The 26,145-nt window shown below is 40.3% G+C and overlaps 1 protein-coding gene across 2 annotated transcripts in view; it reads right to left on the minus strand.

The window, feature by feature from the left end:
• Nucleotides 1-10,114: 10,114 nt before the first annotated feature.
• VWC2L (von Willebrand factor C domain containing 2 like) overlaps nt 10,115-26,145 on the minus strand; it is a 157,562-nt gene continuing 141,531 nt past the window's right edge. The window contains exons 4-5 of one of the 2 annotated variants that reach the window (XM_066577374.1): nt 11,709-11,771; nt 10,115-10,421 (exon numbers count right to left, since the gene is read on the minus strand). In XM_066577374.1, coding sequence (XP_066433471.1) covers nt 11,725-11,771 — 47 coding nt within the window. In that variant the 3' untranslated portion in view covers nt 10,115-10,421; nt 11,709-11,724. Of the gene's footprint in view, nt 10,422-11,708; nt 11,772-12,511; nt 12,545-26,145 lie in introns of those variants that run through there. The other variant, XM_066577375.1, reaches the window with a different exon arrangement.

Raw genomic sequence — 26,145 nt, forward strand, 5'->3', positions numbered from 1 at the left:
AATTAGCCATTGGCCCTCAAGCACTGCCTGTAGGATAATGAGCTCATCTATTTGGGAGAACCCATACCTTCAAAAAAAGAGATCAAATTTCCACCGCTACTGTAAAAGTGACAGCTCTTTCTATTGCGGTCTTCCCCTTTAAAGCAGTTGTACCAAAATATCAATGGTGGCTCGGTGGTTAGTTTTTTCCAAAACCAGTTGATCTGAAAATACATGCCTGTTTCCATTTCATATCATACTTCTGATATGTGCCCCATTTTGAGCAATTCCAAAATTCTTTGTTTGGTCCCTATTGCTACTGGAGACGACCTCCAGCAGTTCTATCTCACGTGGTTGAGCATGTGCTGCTGCTTCCTCTCCAGACCACAGCGTTCCTGCTTTTCAATCAGTGCTGAGGAACAAGGTGCAGGCTAGTTGCTCCTGGCTCACTGCCTGGCCAAGCATGCACAGAGAAGCCAACCTGGTTTCTCTGCACTGCTAATGTAAGACTTTCAGCATGCACCCTGCTGTTACTGTTGCAGCTGAACGAGCGCTGTGATTGGTGTACTCTTTCATCTGTAACAGTGACTGAACACTAAAACCAGAGCAGTGAGATTGTGGAACTCTCTGCCTGAGGACGTGGTGATGGCAAAATCGATAGAGGAATTTAAGAAGGGACTAGACATCTTTCTAGAGTGCTATGATATTACAGGATATAGACCTTAAATAACTAGCAGGGTTGTTGATCTGGGTCTTGGAATCAGGTAAGAACTTTCAAGTATTGATCCAGGGATTATTCTGACAGCCACTATGGGATCAGGAAGGAATTTTTTACCCCAAATGGGCTAATTGGATTCTGTCTGATTTGTTTTTTTTTGCCTTCCTCTGGATCAACAGGGGGTGGAGATATGCTGAACTAGATGGACATTGTCTCCCTTAAGCCTAACATACTATGTTACACCAATGGAAAGCATAGCTCAGCTGTATCTACATATCCATATGAATTGCCATATTTAGATAAGTAGGATACCTCCAACCTATAAGTAAGAACTGTATGTGGCCACATTCTCCTTTATGAATAAAAATCCAGCATGCAGCTGATTCCTCTTCCACTTTCAACAGAGGGTCAAAATTCTCACCAAATGGTGTGGATTTTTATCAGGGGTTCTTTTCACTGCTGAAAATCCACAAAATTATCCACATGTGAATGCTTCTATATTGACGTGTGGCTTTTTTTAAATCTACGATGCGGATTTGAATGGCAACTTTCTGCGTAACACGGACAATGATAGGGCAAGGCCTATCTTTTGTCGCATGCAGAATTTGCGCATGAGAAACACGCTCATAAGAACAAATCCATTAAAATCAATGCCTTTGCTTCGTCACGTTTAACAGGCATGAATTTCTGTTTAAGCCCTAAGGATCCACAAAGAGTGTGTTCACCTGTAGTTCATTTGCAGCAGATTTTCAAATACTGAACTGAAAGTTACAGCAAAAACCATGGCTTTGTTAAATCTACGATGATCTGTTACAGCATCATTACTAAAAATGGCAACAAAAGTAATTTTTGTTCGGGTTTGCTGCAGATTTTTGCACATCAATTTAAAATCAGCAGCAAATACGCCACAGTTGGAGAGACCCTTTGTGGGTAATGAAGAAAATCCACTATTTCAACTACATCCGAACATACCATAAGGATACATTCAATTACTGCGGCTTTTGCACATAAAATCTGCATGATCGGGGTGAAGAAAACAATATGAGTGCCAAATACCCATGTGACCATAACATGTAATGCTAACAAAAATTACTACTTCAAAACATTAAGACATAAATATACTAATACCCCCCACCCCACACCTTCAGTGACCATATAGTGGTAGAAACTATCCGTAAACTGGCATTTTTCAGGCTGTAAAGGTGATCACTGCAGCATTACTGGCTATAATAAAACTGTGATGACGTCTTCAACTAGAATCAATCACTTTTTCCATCTTTTACATCTGTCCCAGACTGCCATGATGACTTCTCTTGACAGATTTTGAAACCATATTATTTGTTCCCTTTGCTTTCCAGGCGCCTCCCTTTTTTCGCATCATTACATAATTTCTCAATCTTTCTTGCTACATATTGCAATAATGGCAACCAAACACTGAAAGTTGCCCACCCCTTTCTCCCTATACAGTTATCACCACGTTTAGGGGCTCTTCAGCACCAGAATACTTTTCCGTTATGCCAACAGTGAGTCATAATGACCCATCAAGCTCCCATGCAGCCCAAGTCCTTTTGACAGAGGTCCTAGAGTGAGCAAAGGAGGAAGAAGGAGCAGAAGCACATTTACAACCCCCTGCGCATGCAATAGCAAGGTGAACTATGACCTATAGAAGAGTGCTATGACCTATTCACTAGGCAAGGACCAAAAGAGGTTACCCTGATGACCCTATGTTATCTCCTACAATGCCTCTCATGGGCTTAAGAAAGAAGTCAATGGACCTTTGACACACGGCAGAGGGTTGTACGGTTGTACTCACCCATAAGGATTGCTCGGTCATTATAGGGTGTGAATAGCATAAAGCCATATATCATAGGTGTACCGTTGTGATTCCACGTGCCAGTGATAGTCATCTCATGGTCTGGGAACTGTTTTCTTGTATAGCATAGAACCATTGGTCATCATACCAAAATCCTTGAATGATCAATGTTACATGGACCTGTTGACTAACAATCTTCAGGAAGTTTTCCTAGACCACAATCCCATCTTTCACAACTAGACAGCACCCTGTGTCATTGAGTTGGATCACTATGGAGTAGTTGCAGGAACACAATAATAAATTCTCCACACTGTTTTTGCCCCTAAACTCACCATACTGCTACCCCATGGAACATGGAGGTGATATGCTGGAAAGGATTGTGTGACCTGCTTCCGCCTATTTGCAAAATGTGCACCAACTGATAGGGCTTCTGTAGTGGGCATGGCTCGAGTTACGTATGGAGGATTTTTGCCACCTTGATAAATCCGCTCCCCGACAACCGAATGCCTTGTGAATAGTAACAATATATAGTTTTCATACATATACAGATATATACCAATTACTGCATTATATAGTTAGACATATATATTGATCTTTTTATGCAGTGTAAAATAAATTACACATATGTCTGTATATATAAAGATCATGGTGAAAAACATGAACACCATTTGTATTTATATCGCAATATAAACATACCTAAGAAATAAATGTTAGGAGCTTTGACAATTCGAGCCCACAATACATCCCTATACCAAAAGCAAACTGACCACGTTTTCCCCCATTATGTTTCTACACACTACGACGCGCAAAATCATCATGGATTAACAAAACAGGAAACATACATTCTTGGCTTATTACATTTTCTAAAAATACTACCAAAGTGTCACATAAACTGAATCTGAAAATAAAATCCTGCTCTTGACTCACTTAGGTTTCCAAGAGGCGAATGGGGCTTCTGCCAGTGGAGCTTATTTTTTATTTAGGCTTGCAAGTGTAGATACATTTCTCAGTCTCCACCTGCCACTATTTTTCTTCATCTCCACATCATTAGCTTATTCTTATTGTAACTTTACAATAAGAATCAACTATTTTCCAGTTGAAGCTAGTGTTCAAAAATACAGAGTTGTCCACACTGGACAGAACAGGTAGTGACTTCATGAACAAGGTTTTTCCCCCCACTAGGATGCCAATCACTGTCGAATATATAGGTCTATAAGGTCCACGTGCGGATGGCGTGAAAAGTGCATGTACACAGTTCCTCAATTGTTTTCAATAACATGGCTGGAGACTAGCATGTAAAGCACTTATTTACCTCTGGAGCTGCCATTGCAATGAATCAAACATCAAAGAACCTGTGCATCCTGCATTCACATAATGTAATTGCCTTCAGAAATAGCGTTCTCAATTCTCATGGTGGTCCAACTGGTCATAACCTTTCCTCAGAAAGTTGTCCCTAATCCCATGGAGAGGGGATAACTTCATATGCAGACAAAAACAGGCTTCAACTGTAATATTCAGAATTTCTAAATTGATTCAAGACTATTGAATATTCTAATCACCCAATGTAGACTGTTTTTGCTCATAAACGTCCTACTAATATTCTACCTCAAACTGCAGTATAAGTTTTAAGAGAACTGTGCTGAAGTCTTCCAAAGTACTAATTGTGGTGTTTTTCAGTGTAATGTCTGTTTTATTTTTTTTTTACTGTAATTTTTAAAAATTATCCTACATCAGGCTTTTTCCCATAACCTACTTTCAATAATTTTTTGGATGTTTATATGTGTAACTTTTTATAGCCACTGCTTGGGTTAAATTGTGGAGATATGTAACTGTTTATAGTATGAAAGAATTTTTCTTTCTGAAATTGTGTCACAATTTGTGTTAAATTTATTAGTTTTTTTTTTTTTATTGTGACATGGACAATGAAGGCTACAAAAAAGCCAGTCAGATGGAATAAAGTACTTTTTTTGAAAATGCCCTGGCACCAAGTACATATACATATCAATAAGAATAGTGTAGTAAATGCAATAGATACTTGCTGATTATGGTCAATACTGAAATTGTTACCAACTTAAAAAGGTCCTAATCTGTAGTATCTTGATGTGCTGAACATGAAAATTTTTGTTGGCTTTCGTTTTGAAGATATTTCGTATAGTTCATTTTCTGTGTTTCACCACGTAAATTTATCCAGTACGACTCTAACAACAGCCTTACAGTTACAGTTACACTTAGAGTTTGAGCCAGACAGCAGCCGTGTGCTTACAGGACCTGTGATGATGTCACCATCATGTGATCAGTCAAGCAAAGAATGGTTGCTAGCAGCACTTACTTAGGCCCAACATGGGCAGGACCAGAAAATGCAAAGCCACAAAGAATGGGACCCGGACCTCCAATCCCAGATTTAATGACTTGTGGCAGCATATATAGGTGCAAGAAAGTCTTTTAATTCTTTATTCCTCCATAGCAGATGAATACAATGTTTCGACCTATAGATAGGTCTTTGTTATGGAGAAATAAAGAATTGAAAGACTTTCTTGCATCTATATATGCTGCCGCACGTCATTGATTTACCATCATGTGACCAGTCACTGCCTCTGAGCTCATTACATCCCATCTAACCCCAACATAACCGGTACACCATGTTAACGCCTACATTACCAAAGTATGTATCAACACCTAATCACCAGTATACTATATAAAGACAGTCAGAGAGGTTGAGCATTTAAAATATTTCAGACTTCGTGGGATACAGTTTAAGCTACTGTTACATAAAACTGTTATTATTTAATCCACTTAGTTACATTACAGAACACTTATGCCTTGAAAGTGCATTAATACCGTGGACAATTTTTGCTGTATTTGTGGGGAAGTGACAGTTGCCAACCAGAAGAAAAGTATCACTTCTAAAGTGAAGAAGGCATATCTTCTTTACTTCAGGTGGAAGATTGGCGACCAAGACAAGCCTTGGGTCCCACATATATGTTGTGCTACATGTACAACACAGCTTTCACTGAGGGTGAATGACAAAAGACCATCAATGACCATGACCGGCAAAAGACCATCCGTCCCCAGGGTGTGGAGAAAGCCAAGCAACCACACAAATGATTGTTACTTCTGCTTGGTTCCTCCTCTTTCCGGCGGGATAACGAAACAAAAACAGTCGAGAATACTCTACCCAACATTCCCTCTGCATTGAGACCAGTTCCATGGGATATACAAAATACATACAGGGAATTGCACTACTTGCGGAAGGAATGGACTTGCCAACAAAATGCAGCAGTTGGAGAGAAGAACATCCAGCACCCAGCTCTAGTCAAGCTCACAAAATCCTGCTACCACCCCTTCACATCAAACTAGGTTTGATGAAGAACTTTGTGAAAGCCATGCACCAGACTTCGCCAGCTTTCCGATACCTTCATGAAAAATTCCCTTGCAGCAAAGCAAAGATTAAAGAGGGAGTTTTTGTGGGTCCTGAGATTCGAGAGCTCTTCAAAAATGACCGGTTCAACAATTTGCTGCAGGGTGATGCGAAACAAGCATGGAATGCTTTTCGCCTAGTGTCTACAAACTTTCTCAGGAATGTCAGGGCAGAAAACTACAAGGTACTAGTACAAGACATGCTGATGCAACATCAGAAACTTGGCTGCAATAGTCTCTAAAGATCCACTTCATTCATTCTCTTTTTTTTTTTTCCAGACAACTGTGGTATGGTTAGTGATGAACATTGCGAACGTTTTTATCAAGATATCGCAACAATCAAACAAAGATGCCAGGGAAAATGGTCCATCACCATGCTGGCTGACTATTGCTAGACACTCCACAGAGATGCTTCCGAACAGCTGTACAAGATACAGGCAAAGAAATCTCAGACGTAGTCTACGACTTGATTTTTTAAAGGTATTAACCATAGGCCTATTACTATTGGTATCCATTTTTTGATAGTAACATAGCATGTTAGGCTGAATGAAGACCATTTCCATCTAGTTTAGCCTGTTTTAACCCCCCGCCCCTCCCTTGTTGATCCAGAGGAAGGCAAAAAACTCCAATCAAGCAGAAGCCAATTAGCCCATTCAGGGTAAAAATTCCTTTCCGACTCCATAATGGCAGTAAGAATAATCCCCGGTTCAGCATTTTGATAGTTCCTTCATGACTGTAAGACCCAGATCAACAACCCGCTGGTCACCTAATGTCTATATCCTCTAATATCATAGCGCTCTGTCATATTCGTGTTGAGCACATAAAAATGACTAAAGAAATGCCAAATTTTATTTCAGTAACATGACTTTTGTAACAATGCGATCACCCGTGTATTTATTACAGTATTGACATACATCACAGATGTGGTGAATAACTATGTTGATGGATGGCATTTTTTTTCTTTCAAAAAATTAATTCAAAACTTAAAAAAAAACGTAAAAAATTATCAAATATATGTGATATCTTTAGCCCACAGTTCAAACTTTCTATTTTCTAAATTGCAAACAACGATAGTACAGCAAATCAAGTTGTAAACAATCCTTTTTTTCTAGGCAGAAAGCTAATTGCTAATATAATTTACTAGCAATTGACTTCTCCAGAATACCGTAATTCTGAATTTTTATTTCTTCTATTTACAGGTCTAGAGCAAATCAACAAAAAACAATGCCATCTTGCATAATCCCAGGCTGTGCACACACCTGGAAACTAGACAAATCAAATTTTATGCATTGTGTCCCAGCAAATAGAGACAGAATTCGAGATTGGCTCCTTCAATCGCCCGAGCACTTCGCGAATGTTGATGAATTTGTAAACCCTGTCTTAGCAGGAAAGCCAACCAATGAATACAGACTCTGCTGTAAATATCTCGAAGCACATGCATACTTCTATCAGGGTTCATGAAAGCAGCTGAGACCTAATGCTAATGAGACCAACAAGTAATCCAAGTGAAAGCACTGGTGAAAGACCAGTCAAGAGGCTAAAAAGATCAAATACTCATGGCTCATTTAGGGCTCCGAGTATAGGAAGTGGATCAAAAGAAGTTTTTTTTTTAGGCATATTTAAACTGTGAAGGAGAAACACTATGTTTACATATTCCAGTCGATGTTCGTGCAGAAGTACCAATTGGCTATTCAAGCAACACCAATCCAAGTTTGAAACCAAAAATGGTTGATGAGCCGGTCAATACGGTGTTACTACTGCCATACATTTTTGTCCATTTGAGAAAAAAAAAAGAAAACAGACTCACAAGTGGGGACTCGAAATTTTGCTACTCAAACACTGAAGGGGAAAAGCCAAGAAACTACATGTCTACTTTTGGATGTAAAAGCACCCACTGCATTTACCCACACTACTGAACCAGCAAACTGTGATGATCCCTTATAGAACATCCTGCAGTTGAACTGTTAGATGCAGAACCAAATACAGTGGAGTTTCATTTTGAAAATGTTCAAACTTCAACTCCAATCAAGCCTCTAACAAGTGGTGGTGCATTAGAGGAAACTGCACAATCCATAGCAGATATAGGTTATCTAGTTTCTCTAATCAATGTTGCAACACCTCAACATCATCTCCGTGGCATTAAACATACACCTGAAAACTGAGTCGATTTTGCAGTTGGTGGTAAAACATTCAAAATTACAAAACAAAAACATACTAGAAATTTTTTACAGACTACAGAAAAATCATTCTGCAACACCGAATCTGATACAGAAAGTGACCCAGAAGACTGTACATTCGAATGCCAAGAAGATGAGGGTAAAGAAGAAGAGGAAACATTTTATGTGCATAGCAATAGCGTGGATGACGAAAATGAGTATTTTGGTTTCAGTCCCTTTTCAGGATTTTAACTGCAAAATCCGTGACCCTGCCTAAGTTTATGGTATTTTAATCTTGTTTAGAGAGACATCTATTAATGATAACTGCAATATGACTTGTCATGCAAAACTACCGTAGTCAAGATTAAGTTTTGTAATAATGGCAGTTTGGCAATAGTTGATGTTCAGTGCAAAGAAGGCCACAAGACAAATCTATAGCATAGTCAACCCCATATTAAAAAATACCTGCTGGAAACCTACTTGCTTCAGGTGTTTTGACTCAAGAGAGTTGAGTACTGAAGAAGACACAGGGCTTGGGTTGTAAAAACTCTTTATGAGCCAAGGTCGCAGGCGTTCCCATCAGGTATTTTGAACGGTGTGGTCCAATTTGTTAACAGAAATTTACACTTTGAATGGGAGTCCCACATGCCGCATCTTCCACAAAACATTGCACCTGCTGAAAAACCACCTAAGGAAGATCTAATTATCAAATTTAGATCCAGATTTTAAACAGATATTTCAAAGTTTTTAGAAAAGCTGTCATCTCATTAATCATATGCGATTCATTTCTTTTGGTTTATTGTATGTTGGTTTTCAAGTATGCTTTTTTTAATTTAAATTTGTTTCCTTGGTCTGAAAAAAAACTAAAAGCAGTGTTAATGTATGCACCTCTACCTGGTCCATGCACTTCCATGGCAGAGCTCCAATCCTCCTGCTAATGCTGTAATTGCAGGCTGTAGTTGGCCAGTGTACTTGACCTCTAAGCCTGCTAATCAATCACAGACCTCTGCCGTTAGGTCTATGATTGTCTGCAGCAGCCTGTAACATTCTGGTCATATACTGCATCACCAACCTGTAAACAGCCCTTTTAAAGAAAATGTCGTTCAAGAACTACTTTTTTAATTTTTACATGTTGACCAGTTTACATGTCTTTTTGGTGGTCTTTTTAGGGCGTAAACAAAATGTAAACATTATAAACTTGCGAACCTTACTATTATATTGATTTTATCCATGCATTCACAAGCAAACAATTCCAAAATTCAAGAATTTAAGTGAACTGGCACGCTTTTCCCAACATGCTATGGAATTTTGTCCCAATGATTTGTCTCCATTCCATTTGCTGTATTTATGATGGATCCACAATACAAGAAGCCTCAGCATGTATTCAAATGTTATGGCAATTTTCCCCAATCAACTTTTCCCCAGATGTCAGAGGCAGCTGCACTGTGTAATCTTCATTAATGACCAAATGTTGGTTTTTGTATACTTTCTCCAATAATTATTGTAGATTGAAAAACCCAGGCTGATATTTGCCCGAATAAACACTCAAAGGAGTGATGTTTGGACATCTGTTGGCTCAGGTAAACACAGTGCCCAACAGGACACCGATCGAGAAATCGCTCCATTGTCGCTAGTCGTTCTGTTTCAGTGGACTGAATGGGATGACTGCTGAGCGGCTTCTCACTCAGTGTAAACAGGAGTCGTTCAATGTTTGAGCGACTGCTTGGTTACTGTTAATGGAGGCGGGTTTGGCGAAATGATCTCTGGCCACTCCAACTCCATTTATCTGAATGACTATTGCTACTGTGTAAACCCCGGGAGTAATAGTCACTACTATAGATGTTGGCTGCTTATATGTCCGACAGTCTTACTGTGTAAAGGTATCCTAACTCAAAAAAAATCAGACATGTACACAAATGTGCAAACACAAAAGGAAATGTAATCGTAAACGCTTTATTGAACATAACCACAATGCATCATAGTCTCTGTGACAGAAGATACTCAACACTGTAATCATGGTAAAAAGCTTCCTAAGGTTCATAATGTAATAAAAAAACAACTAACTAGTGACAAAATTGACAAAGATCAGAAATGTCTTCAACCTTCAAGCTGCATACAGACTCAGTTCAAGTGGGCATGATTTTGCAATGTCCACATTTGGAACAATCCAATCTAGTCAGACGACCTTCGGGGTCCTCTTCATGGACAGTCCATTGTTCATTCGGGCCCCATACCATTTTGAAAACACCAATACTCCCCTCTAATATTTTGCCCTGCTATGACACGTGACTGGTTCAATAAGTCTTGAAACTCCTGCAGTTGTTAGAAAAATCTTGTTCTAAAGAGAAGCAAAATATATCTACAGAGATTTGCATTTTTTAAAAAAAAGAGACTATATATGCAATAAATGTTATGGTGTCGCACCAATTTTTTTTTTTTAAAGTTCACAAGCCTGGAGAGGAGTTGTCAGTCTACATGCTGCACGCGGTGAGAGGCTTACACAGCTCGCCCTTTAACTCGGGAGCTCAAACTTCTAGGTAAGTTTATTCTGAAATGCCATAGTATACATAATGAATCAAATGGGCAAATCTCTCCTAGGCTCCCGCTGCCAATGGTTCGTGCAACATAAACCCGGTGACCGTTTCCATTTAAGTGGCCTTGATATAGGACTAGGCTTGTAAAGCAAAGCAGACTATTCATGTGCCAAATTCGGTTACAGGGTGACTGGCTTTTATCGGTGTATGCTAAAAATCTGTTTTTACAAGGTGAATGGCCATCAATAAGAAACTGGAAGACTTTTCTCCTTGTTGAGAGACAGCATGAGATAGGACAAGAGAATAAGGAGTATTAAATTGGCCATATGATGCACCCTAATGACAAAGCCTGATTCTTTTTTTCCCCAGGAAGCATTGCTTGACCTATATAAAACTCCCTATACCATATTGGTGCCCTCTTCCATGGTCCCCACCCAAGGACAAAAATATCCCTCTGGGTACAAAACTGCCAAAGTGAGACAGAAAATGTACTGCACATGTAAAAATGTGTGGCAATGAAGTAATTTTAAGGAAATATTTGACTTCATATCTTAAGGTGGCCTTAAATGGGACAACTATCAGCCAAATAATCGCAAAAGTGATTTATATTGATAGTTGTCTCGAGTAAACACGGGACCTAACAGGGTATGGAACAAAAAAAATGGTCACTAGTCACTTTGTTGCAGCTTACTGACATGAAGTGACTAGTCAGAGATTTATTGCTCAGTGTAAACAGGCAGTAGTTGATCTTTGAATGACTGCCTGTTCACATTGATATAAGGCGGGCACCTTGAAGAGATCTCTGGCATGCACTGCCTCCACTAACTGAAGAACTATCGCTCCTTTGTGAAAACACAGGAACAATAAGCCATTGGGACGACTGTCGGGCAATTTTGCGCCACAGAGTGTTCCCGTGTAAAGCCACCCTAATAAAAATGTCTGGTTTATTTGCATTAATGCTGCAGAGCAAAGCCATGGCTAGTGAAGACGTATCACATCATAATGTGTACAACATGTAAATCATTTTTAAAAGTTCATTGTATATGTTTGATTTTTTTTTAACAAGTAAAAGGCCGATATGGTTTGCTTACCTCATTCACACAGTCGTTATTCATGCTTAATTTCTGTAGAAGCGCTGTTTTCAATTTGGTAGTCTGTAAAAAGAAAAAGTGGAAGAGTAAAAATATGTAATATGTGCCAAACATTATTTTCATCAAAATCGACATGCATTGAATGTTAAACGAGAAGTTTTCAACTTGGTCATTGGTGCGTTCATTGCAACATGTTGCCATTTCCTTCAATAAATATACAATTAGCTTAGGGAATCTATTGATTTGTAAAGGGGTTTACCAGAATTTCAAGTTATTTCATATCAACAGGATAGGAAATAACCTGCAGTTTGGTGGTGGTTTCATCACTGAGACCCCCACCGATCCTGAGAACTATAGTCCTGTGTCCCCCTCTTTTATCACTGCTAGGAGGCTTCTTTCCTCGCTTGCTGTTTCGGGTTTCTCCGACAGTCCAATAGAAAAATGAATGGAGCATCATAGTGCTTGTGTGATCTGAGATCTGTTCAGTTTTCCCCTCATTGTAGGAGGTCCAGTGATCCTACAGTGAGGAGGATGGGGGGACACAGGACCCCCTTCCCAGGATCAGTAGGGATCTCAGCAATATGCCCCCTACCAATCTGCAAGTTAGCCTTTATATTGTGGATAGGGGATAACTTTAAATGCTGGTACAACCCCTTTTCATTTTTCTGATGATTTCAATGCTTCATGAAGAAAAAAAATAAACGGGACAGATTTTGTAACATACATAGTTTAGGACTACAAAACAAATTCTGTAGTCTTACCTGTTCTAAAGTCATTGTGATTCCCAAGTTATCCACTTCATCTTCAGTATTATCGTAGAAGTCTGCACTAGTGGCCTGGATAAAAATTGTTTGAGCAAAATCATTTATATCATTTGTATATAGCAGTACGCATTTGAACACTTGTATGTCCACGGCCTCTACCTATTTTTCCATCTTTCTCTAAAAGTACATAAATGTGTGTTTTATTTTATATTACACATACATGTCCCACAGCAAAGGGGATACAATGTCGTCAATTACATTGGGCCCAGTTCTGTTGAAGGAAAAAGCTATCTATATTTGGCTCTTTTTTTTATTAGTGTCATGGGAAACCCACAGAAACATGTTTGTGAACAACGTACAAACTGCATGCCCATGTTGTACTTGCTTACAATAGAAGCCTGACCATCATCATATCATGTTCCTGGGCATCTCCACTTATAAAGTCGGGTCCAAAGCAATCCAACCCATCAGATCATATCCCGACATCCCCACCCTACCATCAAGTCCAGAAAAATTCCCATCCCATTAGATTATTTTCCTGGGTATCTCCACCCATACCTTCAGGTCCAGATATATTCCAATCAGATAATGTCCCATTCATCCCCACCCTACCATCAGGTCCAGTAATATTTCCATCCCATCATATCATGTTCTTAGGCATCTCCATCCATACCTTCAAGTCCAGATATATTCCCATCAGATCAAGTCCTCAGTCATCCACACCCAAACCATCAGGTCTGAATAAAGTCCCACCCATTGAGTCAAGTTTTATACAAGTACAGGTGCTTTTAAATGAAATGGTTATCGTTCAAAAAATCTTTCAAACGAGGAAAAGTGAAGGATAATCATTCGGTCTAAATGCAAGCCAACGATTGATCGATGAACGAGAATCATTAGCTGTTTGCCCGTCGTTCATTCTATACACACATAAAATTCTGAATTTTAGGGTGCATTCACACGAACGTATATCGGCTCGGTTTTCACGCTGAGCCGATATACGTTGTCCTCATGTGCAGGGGGGGAGGCTGGAAGAGCCCAGGAGCAGAAACTCAGCTCCCGCCCCTCTCTGCCTCCTCTCCACCCCTCTGCACTATTTGCAATGGGGAGAGGCGGAACTGGGGCGGGGCTAATTCCCGAAATTTAGCCTCGCTCCCGTTCCGCCTCCTCTCATTGCAAATAGTGCAGAGGGGCGGAGAGGAGGCAGAGAGGGGGCGGGGGCTCAGTTCCTGCTCCTGGGCTCTTCCAGCCTCCCCCCCTGCACATGAGGACAACGTATATCGGCTCGGCGTGAAAACCGAGCCGATATACGTTCGTGTGAATGCACCCTTAAGCTGCATAAAGTTCTGAACGATGGGCGCCAAGTGTAAATTGCAGTCATTCAGTACTGAACGGCCACTATGTTAAGTGAATTGAGAGGGGTGGAGGGAGAGCGAGGAGAGAAATCTTCTGTGGCCTCCCCGCTATCAGCCAACGATATTAATTCCTGTGCAGAAGCACGTGAGCTAGTACATGCAGAGACGAGTGTCAGGCATTGTTTGCCCAACATTCGTCCAGTCTAAATGGGCCTTAAGTGAAATGGAATAGACAGCGCTAGAATTGACAAAACAGGGGTGGTCTATTGACCCAACACAGTGGGCTCTAGGCGGTCATTTGTCTGCTAACATCTTTTTGTGGAAACCTATTTAATCATTTGGGAATGGAGAAAAGAATGACACAGTTCTCCTTTTTGATGCATACCACGGACCAGGAGAGGTAAGTATGATTGTTTATTTACAGGATCCAAAGGCTTAAGCAAGGAATGTGTTTCACTGCCTGAGGCAACAGGTCTTTTAGGCACTCGATTGACAGCTATATAGTGTACCGTGTGACAGTTCAAAAGATGCTGTTAGCGTGCACTAAGTGTGGATTAGTTCTGTAATGTGCTAGACATAATTTACCTATAAATAATAGAAGTTCCATAAATCATGGGCATTAAATTATTATTATATCCATCATTAATGAATACTGTTTCATAAGGAATTGAAGTATTCACTGAACAGTGAAAGGAAATTCGGTAACCAGCACGGTACTTGAAACTCTTCAAGATTTGTAATGTATTGGAGAGAACTGGCCGTAAGTGGCTAACTACACTGTCTTTAGCTCTATCAGTGTCACGGATGGCGTTCTGAAGTGAGTCTGACCTGATCGCGGGTCTCCGGAGCCGAACCCGGAGCATCATACACATGAACTGGTACGGTATATAGGTGACAGTACATGTATAGGAAAATGCAAAGTAGTCTGCTTTAAAAGGGAAAGCCTTTATTGCAACATATTTTAATTCCTTGCTGGCATCTTTTAGGGGTCAGAATGTCATAACTAAAGAGCAACTTTCTGTGGATAGATAAATTAAAAGTTGGCAGGAAAAACAAACTGTCAGCATTGTCTAACGCATATACCAATAATTATTGTAACAAGCAATGAACAAATTGTTGGTAATTAAGAATACATAGTAATCTAATAATATCACTAAATCTAATTAATACAATGAAGGACTATATAAAAATATTCTAGCATATTCAACCCTATAAAAGAAGGATATAACACTCGCCTATCGTTAATACAATATATCTTTAGAAAGCATAAACCTAACGGAGTTGGCAATGATTACTTGTGCATAAAAACACGCTGGCGATACGTCATGCTGCCATCATTGACCCGGCCCACTGTAATCGCCCACAAATATTCAACGTGTGCGGCGTGGCGCTCTCCTATGGGGCTTCTGGTACTTTCTGGGTTTGGGAGAGAGTAGCTGAGGGTGTAGACATTTCTTCTGTTGACTAGGATGTCATGTGAGATGGCGGAGGTTATTCCTAGAAGGAAGCTCCGGCGGTCCGTAGTTTATCCTCCGGTGTCCCAGAGTACCGGCCTCTGCTCAGCTAAATTGATGAGCATCTCCATCTCAACTTGGTTGAGCATGCTTCCAAAATGAGAATATCCTAAACAATCTTCAAGACGTTTTCTGTGCCTTCTCTGCAATTAACTGCAAACGTTATAGCTTCCTGATAGGTGACACTGAAATTATGCAGTTTTTCACACATGGTCATGCGGAGTTCGTGCGCATTTGTGCACCCCCATAGACTCCTATGAGGACTTCTGCGTGCAAATGGAGTCATACACATCAGCAATATTCTCCTGCATGGCACCGCGATGCTATGCAGGATACAAATCACAGCATGTTCTATCTTTCTGTGTGGTCTTACATCGCACTAGCCATTGTTTTCAATGGGCCGGGAGGCAGCATCGCACCATAAGCCAGGTGCACGCTCGCCACAGTGAAGGTAGCCTTAGGATGTTGACACGCATGCAGGCTTTATTCAAACTTCTTGATGCAGTTTTTTAAACCAAAATCAGAAGTGGAAACAAAAAAGACATAGTAATTCTCCTTTGTTGTTTCTCTCCTTTTATAATCCTCCCTTAATTTTGCCTAAAAAATGGCATAAATCTTTAAAAATTTGCATTTTTGGACTACTGACCTACTATACTATACAATGTGTGGTGTTATGTGGAATCATAGATACCTTTATTTCTTTACAGTGTGTCTCCATTGTCAAGATATCAGTGTTTGCTTATCCAGGTGCAAATGCAAATTAGCTGTGGACCATGCAATGGAGGGTCCACTGCCGCCTGTGGTCTAGGCTCTCTACCTCGCTCTCTTTCCCCATTCTTTGAAGGTCCACCCTATTCCGTGCTACAGACCTCATGCGTTCCACAGTCCAAGCATTTGTGCTTCACAGCTACACTTAGCGCTGTTTCTACAGAATTTGTCTCCCTTCTTTTGTGTCTCTGCGGCATCACCATTTACTTTCTAATTTATATATTGTATTACTCCTAGTTCTGTATTAACTTTCATGGTATCTAATTCACTGATATAAAATATATTGGCTGATTCTTGCTGAACTCTTTCCACAGAATCCATATATTGTGGGGACTATCTGCTTTACTGATGAGTTAAAAATAAATATTCCCATTGCATAAATATCCATGATATCTACAGGTGGTGGACAAAAATATGGAAACACCATACGAAATGCATGCCTTAAGTTACATGGGATTATAAATCCTATTTCAATAAGACATGTAGAGACCGGTTTTAAGTGGAGGTGATATGACACAGCTGCTGCCGGGCAGAAGTGAACATCTGCCCGAGCAACAAGATTCCACAAATCTGGCAGGAAAGCTCTCAGCCAAACAGGGGTAAAAGGGCAGCTCACTGCTAATGATTAAAATCCCATGCATTTCGTACGGTGTTTCCATATTTTTGTCCACCCCCTGTATGACTAAAAATGTTCGCACAATGCTATAGTTTTGAAAGATATAGTATAAGGCTAGGTCTAGTATTATATGAGTGTGTAGGTAGATCGCGATCTGTAATAGTAATCTAGATACCACACAATCTGAAGGATATATTGGGTTTATTCTTAAACAACAAGTTTATGTGCCTAGCATTGTTTGATTGGAACATTATGCATATGCTATGGGCTCAGCTTCCCTATTAATATCTAAATAAATGTTGTGCTGGTTTGCCATATCCCTATTGTCATTTTGTTTGTGTGTCATATGACAAGGCCATTTAATAGTTATACTTTGACAGTTTGGAAACTATATCCAGTCGGGCATTATAAATGTATCTAGCTTGAATAGCATTTGGATGTTGATTCTGTATGTGGGAATTTTGTGTATTTCTTTCTGAAAATTGTGGTATTAAGACAATATTATATCCTATAAGGGGGAATGAATATGGCCATATTTCATCACTCTGATATGTGGTGGGTAGAGATGAGCGAACGTACTCGGATAAGCCCTACTCGTCCGAGTAATGTGCTTTATCCGAGTACCGCTGTACTCGTCCTGAAAGATTCGGGACGCGCTGCGGAGCGGGGAGCTGCAGGGGAGAGCCGGGAGGAACGGAGGGGAGATCTTTCTCTCCTTCTCTCCCGCCCGCTCTGCCCCGCTCCCCGCTGCGACTCACCTGTCAGCAGCGGCGCTCCCCGAATCTTTCAAGACGAGTACAGCGATACTCGGATAAGGCACATTACTCGGACGAGTAGTGCTTATCCGAGTACGTTCGCTCATGTCTAGTGGCGGGTTAATAAATAAGTGAGGTATTAACGACAATGATACTACTGCTTGCTGTGGCAGTTGAACTAAACATGTGTTTTCCAGGTTTATGGATGGATTAATCTCAATATATGTTATTGCTGTTAGCCATTTAGTCTTTCACAACCCTCGGCGACCCTAAAGGCTTCCTCCCTCCATGTTTTCAGTTTTGCGCTGCTTCTTTCAGTTATGTGATATCCATGCCAGTATCAGCCATCGTGTCCTTTGGCGGCTGGGTCGTCTTTTGCCACTGATCTGTCCAAGCAGTATCGGTTTTTATAGCGATTCTGTTCGCATTACGTGACCGAAATCTGTGACGCCTGCCCTCCAGTGATATATCGGGTCTTATACAATTCAGGACTTCTCTGTTTGTTACTCTTGCTGTCCAGGACATACGCAGCAGCTTTCGCCAGCACACAGCTCAAACGCATCAAATCCTCCTTCTATCAGCTTTTTTTGTAGTCCAGTTTTCACATCCATACATGGCTATGGGGAAAACGATGGTTTGTACTACTCTGTGTAACTTAGTAACTATGCCGATATCCCTACTTTTCCAGATTTTGCCCATGTTTAACATCGCGCTTCACCCCAATACTATCCTATGTTTTATCAATGGCAATGGAAGATGATTTCTCGCACGCAATTTATGATCTCATTGTCAATTTTGATTTGAATTTGGCCTTTTTTTGCAATCATAATTCTTGTCTTCTCTAAATTCAGGCCCATTTTTTCACTTTTAGTTTTATTAGGCTGGGTTCACACAGGGCGGATTTGCCGCGGTTTTGCCGCGGATTGCCGTTGCATATCCGCACTGCGGCAAAACCGCTGCGTTTGCAGTGCAATGCAGCACAAATGAGATTTGCCAAAAAGCTGTTTTCACAGGACGGATTTTTTCCGCACAGCCGCAGTGCGGAAATGCAACTGCGTCGCGGTTTTAAAAGATGCAGCATGTTCATTCTTAGGTTGTTTCCACAGCACTTTTTTGTCCATAGACCTCTATGGACGCAGCCAAAACGGCACCAAATACGCGACAAATACGCGACAAAAGTAAAAAAGCGCTGCGGAAAAAAACGCTTGCGGATTTTTCCGCACAAAAATCCGCAGCAAAATCCGCAAGCCAAAATTCACCTTTGAAGCGGTTTTGCCGCAGAAGCAGTTCTTCTGCGTTAAAACCGCAACGGAAAAAACGCAGTAAAACCGCAACAAATCCGCCCTGTGTGAACCCAGCCTAATTAATCTTACATATCAGCTGCTTCAGACCTGCTTCCGTTTCTGCAAGCAGAGTTGTGTTATCTGCATAACGGAGATTGTTGAGTTTTCTGCTACCTATTTTCACCCCGGTTCTCAATTCGTCTAGGTCCTTTTTCTGCATGATCACTGCCACATATAAGTTGCACAAGAGGGGTGACAGGATGCAGCCCTGTTGGACACCTTTGCCAATTTCAAACCAGTCTGTGTCCCCATACTGAGTTCTTGGATGCTTTGAAAAACGTTTAGACTCCTAGAATATTTCTAGGTAATGGAAACTGTTCATTTAATATATGCACAACTAGTCCTTCACTGTAGCACATGCATGTAAACTCTTTATACCCTCTGTGGAAATGCTAATTTCATAATAGAAATGCAAAACGTCATTTGCTGATGAATTTGTATGGGCCTGTATAGATGAAAGTATTCGAAAACATTTAAGATATTTCTATCTAGCATAATTCTCATCCTCCCCAGTTATCTTGATCATTGTCCGTCTGCACAAATACTTTATAACCAATGGTATTTGTTTAATGAAAGTTATTTACTAGAAAAAATGCATAAATGAATCTGTATGCGCCTATGTATAGGCACGTAAGAATCATTGTGATAACATACAAATTGGTAATCTTCTTCCTTATGGATCAGCTCTTATTACATACTACCGATCTTTGTGCACCCGCTCGAATATTTCGATCGCAAGTACTCGAGTGCGTTCAATACAATATGGATCCAGCCATAGCATCCAGCATGTCAGTTGAGAGGAGGCAGCCCAGGTGAGCCTGTAATGCTAGATAATTTCTCAAAAAAAAATATATATGCCATGTGCAGACACAGACTATGCCCCTGAGGCCCCCAGGTCTGGCATGATCATCTGCCTATAAGGATGTTAAAATACTGTATAATGCAATACCATAGTATTGCATTATACAATATAAGCAATCAAACAATTATGATTTCAAGTCCCTTATGAAAGCTAATAGTTAAACAAAACTCTTTTCCCACTCATTACTTTAAAAATGATCAAACGATTGCAATTTCAGGTCCCCTATGAGGGCTGATAAAAATAAATATATGTAAAATTAAAAAAAAAAATTAAATTAGAAACAAAACCCTTTTCTTAGTTGTTGCACCAAAAAAAATATCTAAAAATTAGTATTACTACATCTGTAAAGTTCCAATTTATTAAAATCTAATCTTATTAATTCTGCACGGTTAACTCCATCAGGAAAAAGACTAATGGCAGAACTGTGCTTTTTTTGGTCACTCCATCGCCAAAAAAAATTGAATAAAAGTGATCGATTCATATATTCCCCAAATTGGTGTAATTAAAAACTACAGGTCACCCGACAAAAAATCAGCCCTCACGCTGCCCCACCGATGTAAAAATAATTAAATTATGAGAATCAAAATATAGTAGCAAAAAGCAATTATTTTAAAGCATTTTTTTAATGTATTGCTATCTAAAAGACAAAATAAATTTAGCAACCCTGGAAGCGTACTGACCCACATAATAAAGGCACCATGTCATTTTTACTGCACCATGAATAACGTAAAAAAATAACCTCCCTCCCCCAAAATGGTGCAATTACATTCCCCCCCCCCCAAGTCCTCCAACATATTATATCATATGTTAAATGGTACCACTGAAAAATACAACTCGTTCTGCAAAATACAAGTTCTCATGTAGATATGACACCCCGAAAGCTATGCATTATTGAAAGTGGGAATTCTTGAACTGCAGAATATGACCAAGATGCAGGCATATCTGTGACCTTTAGTCAAGAAAGGGTTAACAAGGTTTTATGGTATCTAACTTGTATTGTTAAGGCCCAGATCCTTTTTCTGAGTGGTAGCTAACCACACTTGCATTGTCAAACTCAATTAAACAGAATGGGGAACTCAGAGCGAGCCAGGGCTGCTTTTTCTATTAGCTTGTTTTACCATTTGATCGAGAGCCCCCTTATTTTTGAGATTGCTGGAGATTTCTGGTGCTCGGACCCCCAGTGATCATACTTGTATGCCAAGTTTAATTAATATGAAATTAAAGTTACTTGTAGGTAAACCTGTTTAATTTCCAGATGTTTCAACACTTCTCATCTGAGATCTAAAACAAGTATTGATTTATTCTTGAGAGAAGAACATTCCTGTCATTATCTCCTTAATTAGTCGCAAATTATGTATCTATTTTCTAGTTTAATATTTTTTTAATCTTTATACATTTTTTTTTGCTCAATAACATTAACTTATTAAAAATTTGTATTTTGTTCAATCTTTCTGATAGGTCAATTGATCTGGGGCCTAGTGTTATATTACTGTCAGGGAAGAGTAGTTAGCCTGTCCAGCAACAGCTCATCCACTACTAGGCTTGGTGCTAGCGATTCCGGTTAGAAGCTCCTAGGTACCACAGGTCTTCACCTTTTAACCATTGCTTAAGGTCGCCTGCACATGGGTGGATTTATGCTGCGGAATCTGGAAGGTTCCGCAGCAAATACCATCCATAGCATGCTACGGAAAAGCAATTCTTCCTGCACACGAACGGAAACCAATTGTGGTTTCTGAACACGGAGGAAAAATTGCAGCATGCTCTAGTTTCCTGCAGTGGCCGCACTAATGGCTTCCATTGAAGTCAATTGTGGATGGCCCGTAGGTTCCACGGGAAAAAAAGAAAAAAATCTGTACTGCGCATGTCCGGGGATTTGAGAAAAAGAAAGCAGGTACAAGCAGACACCAATGTGGAATCTGATCCATCCATGTGCAGGCGGCATAAGGGATATGGCCCTCACTGCTACAATGTCCAAGTTGTGTCCCCAGAGTAGCCATTGATGCAGCAAACAGGCAACAATGTCAAAAAAGCAAGAAATCAAAACTGGTAATTCAGAGAATGTCAAAGCCAAGGGTAACACAATATATCAGAGTGAGGAACACAGCAGAGTCAAGTACTAACAGGACTATAGGAACTACCAATAGAACAAAAGAAAAACCGATATCCAGACCAATTTGGAGTGAGTAGTGTTGCAACGCAGGTTCAGGATAGCACAGTAGCTAATAGAAAATACATTTTACTAAACCAGAACTATTTAAATTACTTTTTGCTCCATAGGAGGGCGCTGTACTTGTACGTTGCATAACATCTTTAACTAGAAGTCACACTTACAATGTCTAATGTTTTTTGAATGGCAAGATACTTGAATCTCTCCCATAACAGTCTGTTTTCATCTTAGTACTGTAGATTCTGTTACCGGAGTTCTGTGACATCACACTACCATCAAGGTCGCATGCACCGTAGGTGCCAGAATATATCAAAACAGCCACACTGAATGCGGTACTTCACTTTTGTCTACCGTAATTTCACCTTCGCTCGTTGTGCTTCTGTACGGTGTCTTGCCACCCCAGTACACATGTTACACATAACATCATTTCATTTATGAAATCCATTAACCTCTTTCCTTACGGATTCTATTTAACATGCCATTATTTACCAATCCTGCTACATTATTTACCAATCCTGCTATTATAACCATATGTCACAATCCCAGTATTGCACTCTCCCAGTCCATGTCAGTCACACCATCATTCTTCTTCAATTAAAATCCAATGTTTGGACCGTAACGCGGTCTTTTTCAAGCATGCTTGAAAAAGACTGTGTGACGGTCAAAATGTCGCATTTTTATTAAAGATGGAAGAATAAAGTTCTGTATTTAATGCACCATACTTCTGCTGTCACTGATATTTGTTTATTTGGAATACCTTTGGGAGAACGAATGTCCATAGTTCCTACAGTGGCTTTGCAAACCCCTGCCTCCCCAAGAAAGGGTCCGTTTTCTGAGTGCTGTTGGTGTCTGCTGTGAATTGAGTCACATCATCATTGTCCATTAAGTGTGCGCACACTGAGTCACCGGAAACTGGTCTGACATATTAAGCAGAGTATTTATCCCGGGTTGGATCCATCATGGTGTCATCTGGAATCAAGTCCCATATGGGGAGGGAAACTCCCTCTCCTCCCACATTCTGCGGGGTCCTTTGCCTGTACACATCAGCGATTGCTTCTTCAGCACTGGTCATCAGGCCCTTTTTGCCATCTCTTCTTTTGTGCTTCTCACCAGTATGCGCACAGCGCAACCCATACCAATAAAACAACGTCCACTGCCATGTACTTTGTGGCATCTGTTGGACTCCTACTTGTGAACTGCTGTGTTCACCCCTCTCTGCTGTTCACAGACTGCAGTTCCAGCTCACCTGCTCAGTAGGGCTGTCTGAGCTGTTTCACTTTCTATGAGTTGCTAAACAGAATGGTATGGAGGTGCGTGCCGGACCTCAGAATCCAAGATGGCTCCTTGTGCTGACCCCTCTACCAAGCGCTAGCTGTATCCTTTGGAGAAAGTAGAGAGTTGACCCTTCTGCATCTGGAGCTCATCACAGGCCACATAAAATGACATGTTTGTGCTCCATGGGCCTTGAGCTTGACACGTATTCTAGAGCCTTCTGGTTCATTCCACAGGGGGGAAGTAGAACCTCCCTCCCTTTCATTTCAGCCCTACCAACGGGCTTTCTTTTGGGTGGTGACATGCTAGCTACATCACCCCCTGCATCATAGAGGAGGCAGAACTTTTTCCTGGCAGCTCCATACACAGGGCTTTACAAAGATTCTGTTAACACCTTTCTCCCCCTGCTGCATTAGCAGGGAAGATGAGCACTTTTCTGGTGCTTGCATGCACCTGCATCAGTGCTGCAGGCTTTATGAAAAAGGCCCCCTTCCCCAGCCTTATCTTGGACCTGGGGGTGGTGGGACTTAGTGGGCAGCACTCCAGGCCACTATGCCAGTGGTTGCAAGCTGCTCTCTACAGTAAAGGGATGTGTGGCAGCACTACCCCCTGACAATTTTAAAGTCAAATATGCAGGTAATCAGAATCATGCTACTGTAATAAAACAGAAGGGGTAAATGGGTATAGGTAGACAGATAGGATCATGAGGTAGTAGAGCTTACAATAGTTGGCTTTGACTGAAGGGCTGAGCAATTTCAAGCACGCTCACTGGCTATTAGAAAGATACACGGATTAGTGTGCTGGCAGAGACTGCTTATCGGGCGATAACTAGAAAACATACATCTCGGAATGAAAGAGATGTACGCACAGGAATAATACATAAAGTGGCCTGTGTAGTCCGAGATGCTGCCCAACTAGTCTCTTAGTGCCTCCATTGGGGTCAAAGCGGCAGCACACAACATCAAGGACTGTAACATCAGACCTAGTAGTCCAACCAAAAAAATCTTTAATCATCAGCCTTCAGGGTTGAAATGTGTATAAAAGAGTTCTGGAAGGACAATACCTCAGGCATACTATTTAATCATTAATGTCTCCTTCCACATTATTTCAAGCTTTCAAAGAAGCTGGCCAGGTCATGGGTGGAAAGCTCCTTTATATACAATATTTGACCTTCAAGTATTTTCAATTCCTTCATTTTTCTTGTTCTTCAGGATATGTAGTTTCTTCATAAAATTATATATTTGCTAAGGGAATTGATTTCTCACATTGCAGTAAAGGGTTATTATACTAAAAGATTTAGTAGACAACACTGAAAGAATCATATACATAACATAGGCTGGAGCCAGAAGACATATGTGGAAGGCCTTTCATACTGTGTATGATGTATTCCTTTCTTTACTATTGAAATAAATATAATCAGAGCACAGTATTAAAGATTTACTTTCAGATCTAATGTCTACACAGGCAAAACAGATCTGGCCAAAATAGAAAGCTATGTTAAATGTCTAGAATGACTGCCATCAATTGGGCTAAATTGCATAAGGATTATTTTTGTGTTACCAAATATGCTATTAATGGAAATGTATTTGGTGCAAAACATAAAGGAATAACAATTAAAAAATTTGATTTAATACAATATGATCCACTTTTAAGAGAAGGAAACTAACAAGGGGACACCACGAGGCAAGATGAGCCTTCTGCCTCAGGTGGTGCCTTCTAGCAAGAAAATGCTGGTGGCACAGCAGACAGAAGTGAAGAAGTTAAGGACCTGCAATGTCATGAGAGGCGGAGCTCAGCACTGGAGGCTAGGCTGTATGCTAGCATTGAAGGACCTGCAATAATGTCATGAGCAGCAGAGCTCAGTACAGTAGTAGAGGCTAAGCTGCATGTTAGGGCTGAAGGACCTGCAGTAATGTCATGAGGTGCGGAGCTCCATAGTGGAGAGTGAAGGTCCTGTGATGATGGATTTTTGGGTGAACTTCTATAGCCATGTAAAACCTGGGAATTATAGTTCTCTCCTTTTATACCTTCCGACGTCCTATTATAATAGTCAGTATATGCTGAAAGTTGCCGTTCTTTTAAACTCCCTCCTTATAATGTCTTCTAATATCATATAGTGAAAGCATTAAGGTGCTAGGATCTGTAGTTTCCTGTCCTGGACATGTTGGAGATTGCAGCTATGTCCTCCTATACAGTAACTGGGGGGTGGAGGACAGGGGGCAACTGGGACATGTGCCCTGAGCCAAGCTACGATTTCCCTGCTCTGGACCACCAGATGTGTACCCCATCAACTCCGCACTGTTCTTTATCTTCACCATTGTCATTCAGGGTTATTTGAGATTATTTTCTATGGTTACCTACTGTGTGATTTGTTTCTATGGAAATATTGTTAGAATTTTGATATCTTTGCTCCAAGGATGTCGATTTAACTTCTCTTTCTGTAAATGTTCTATTGTAAAATGTAACACTTTTCATCTTAATGTGAGAGATTTCCAGTAAAGATTTGTATATATATATTTTATGCTTTGATTTCTGGGACTCTTGCTGTTGTGTATGAAGTCCTGTAATAATTTGTTGTTTGCAAGTTGATACAATGAATTGACAGCTGCAACTATTTATCTACTTATACAATGCTTTTTACATTCTATTAATTGTCATTATTTCTACAGGACACTAAAATATAGAAAATCTTTAGACTGTCAGGATGATTTGAGATAAATAAGATCAGTTGTTTTATATGGTGAGTAGTTTATACTTTTTACTAAAGTTACTGATGAATTACATAGTTTTCACTGAAGCATAGCAAGCAACTAATGAGCAACTTCTCACTCAGTGTAAACAGGCAGTTGCTCATCTTTAAATGACTGCCTGTTCACAGTGAATGGAGGGTGGTGGCTGGAAGAGATCTCTGCCACACTCTTTCTCCATTCCTTGAATGACTATCACTCCTGTGTGATCACACCAGAGCAATAGTCATTAGGTCAGCTTGTTGGAAGCTATAGCGCCTGATAGTTGTCCAATGTA

Source organism: Eleutherodactylus coqui, chromosome 8 (assembly GCF_035609145.1).
Source record: "Eleutherodactylus coqui strain aEleCoq1 chromosome 8, aEleCoq1.hap1, whole genome shotgun sequence".
Taxonomy (NCBI): Eukaryota; Metazoa; Chordata; class Amphibia; order Anura; family Eleutherodactylidae; genus Eleutherodactylus; species Eleutherodactylus coqui.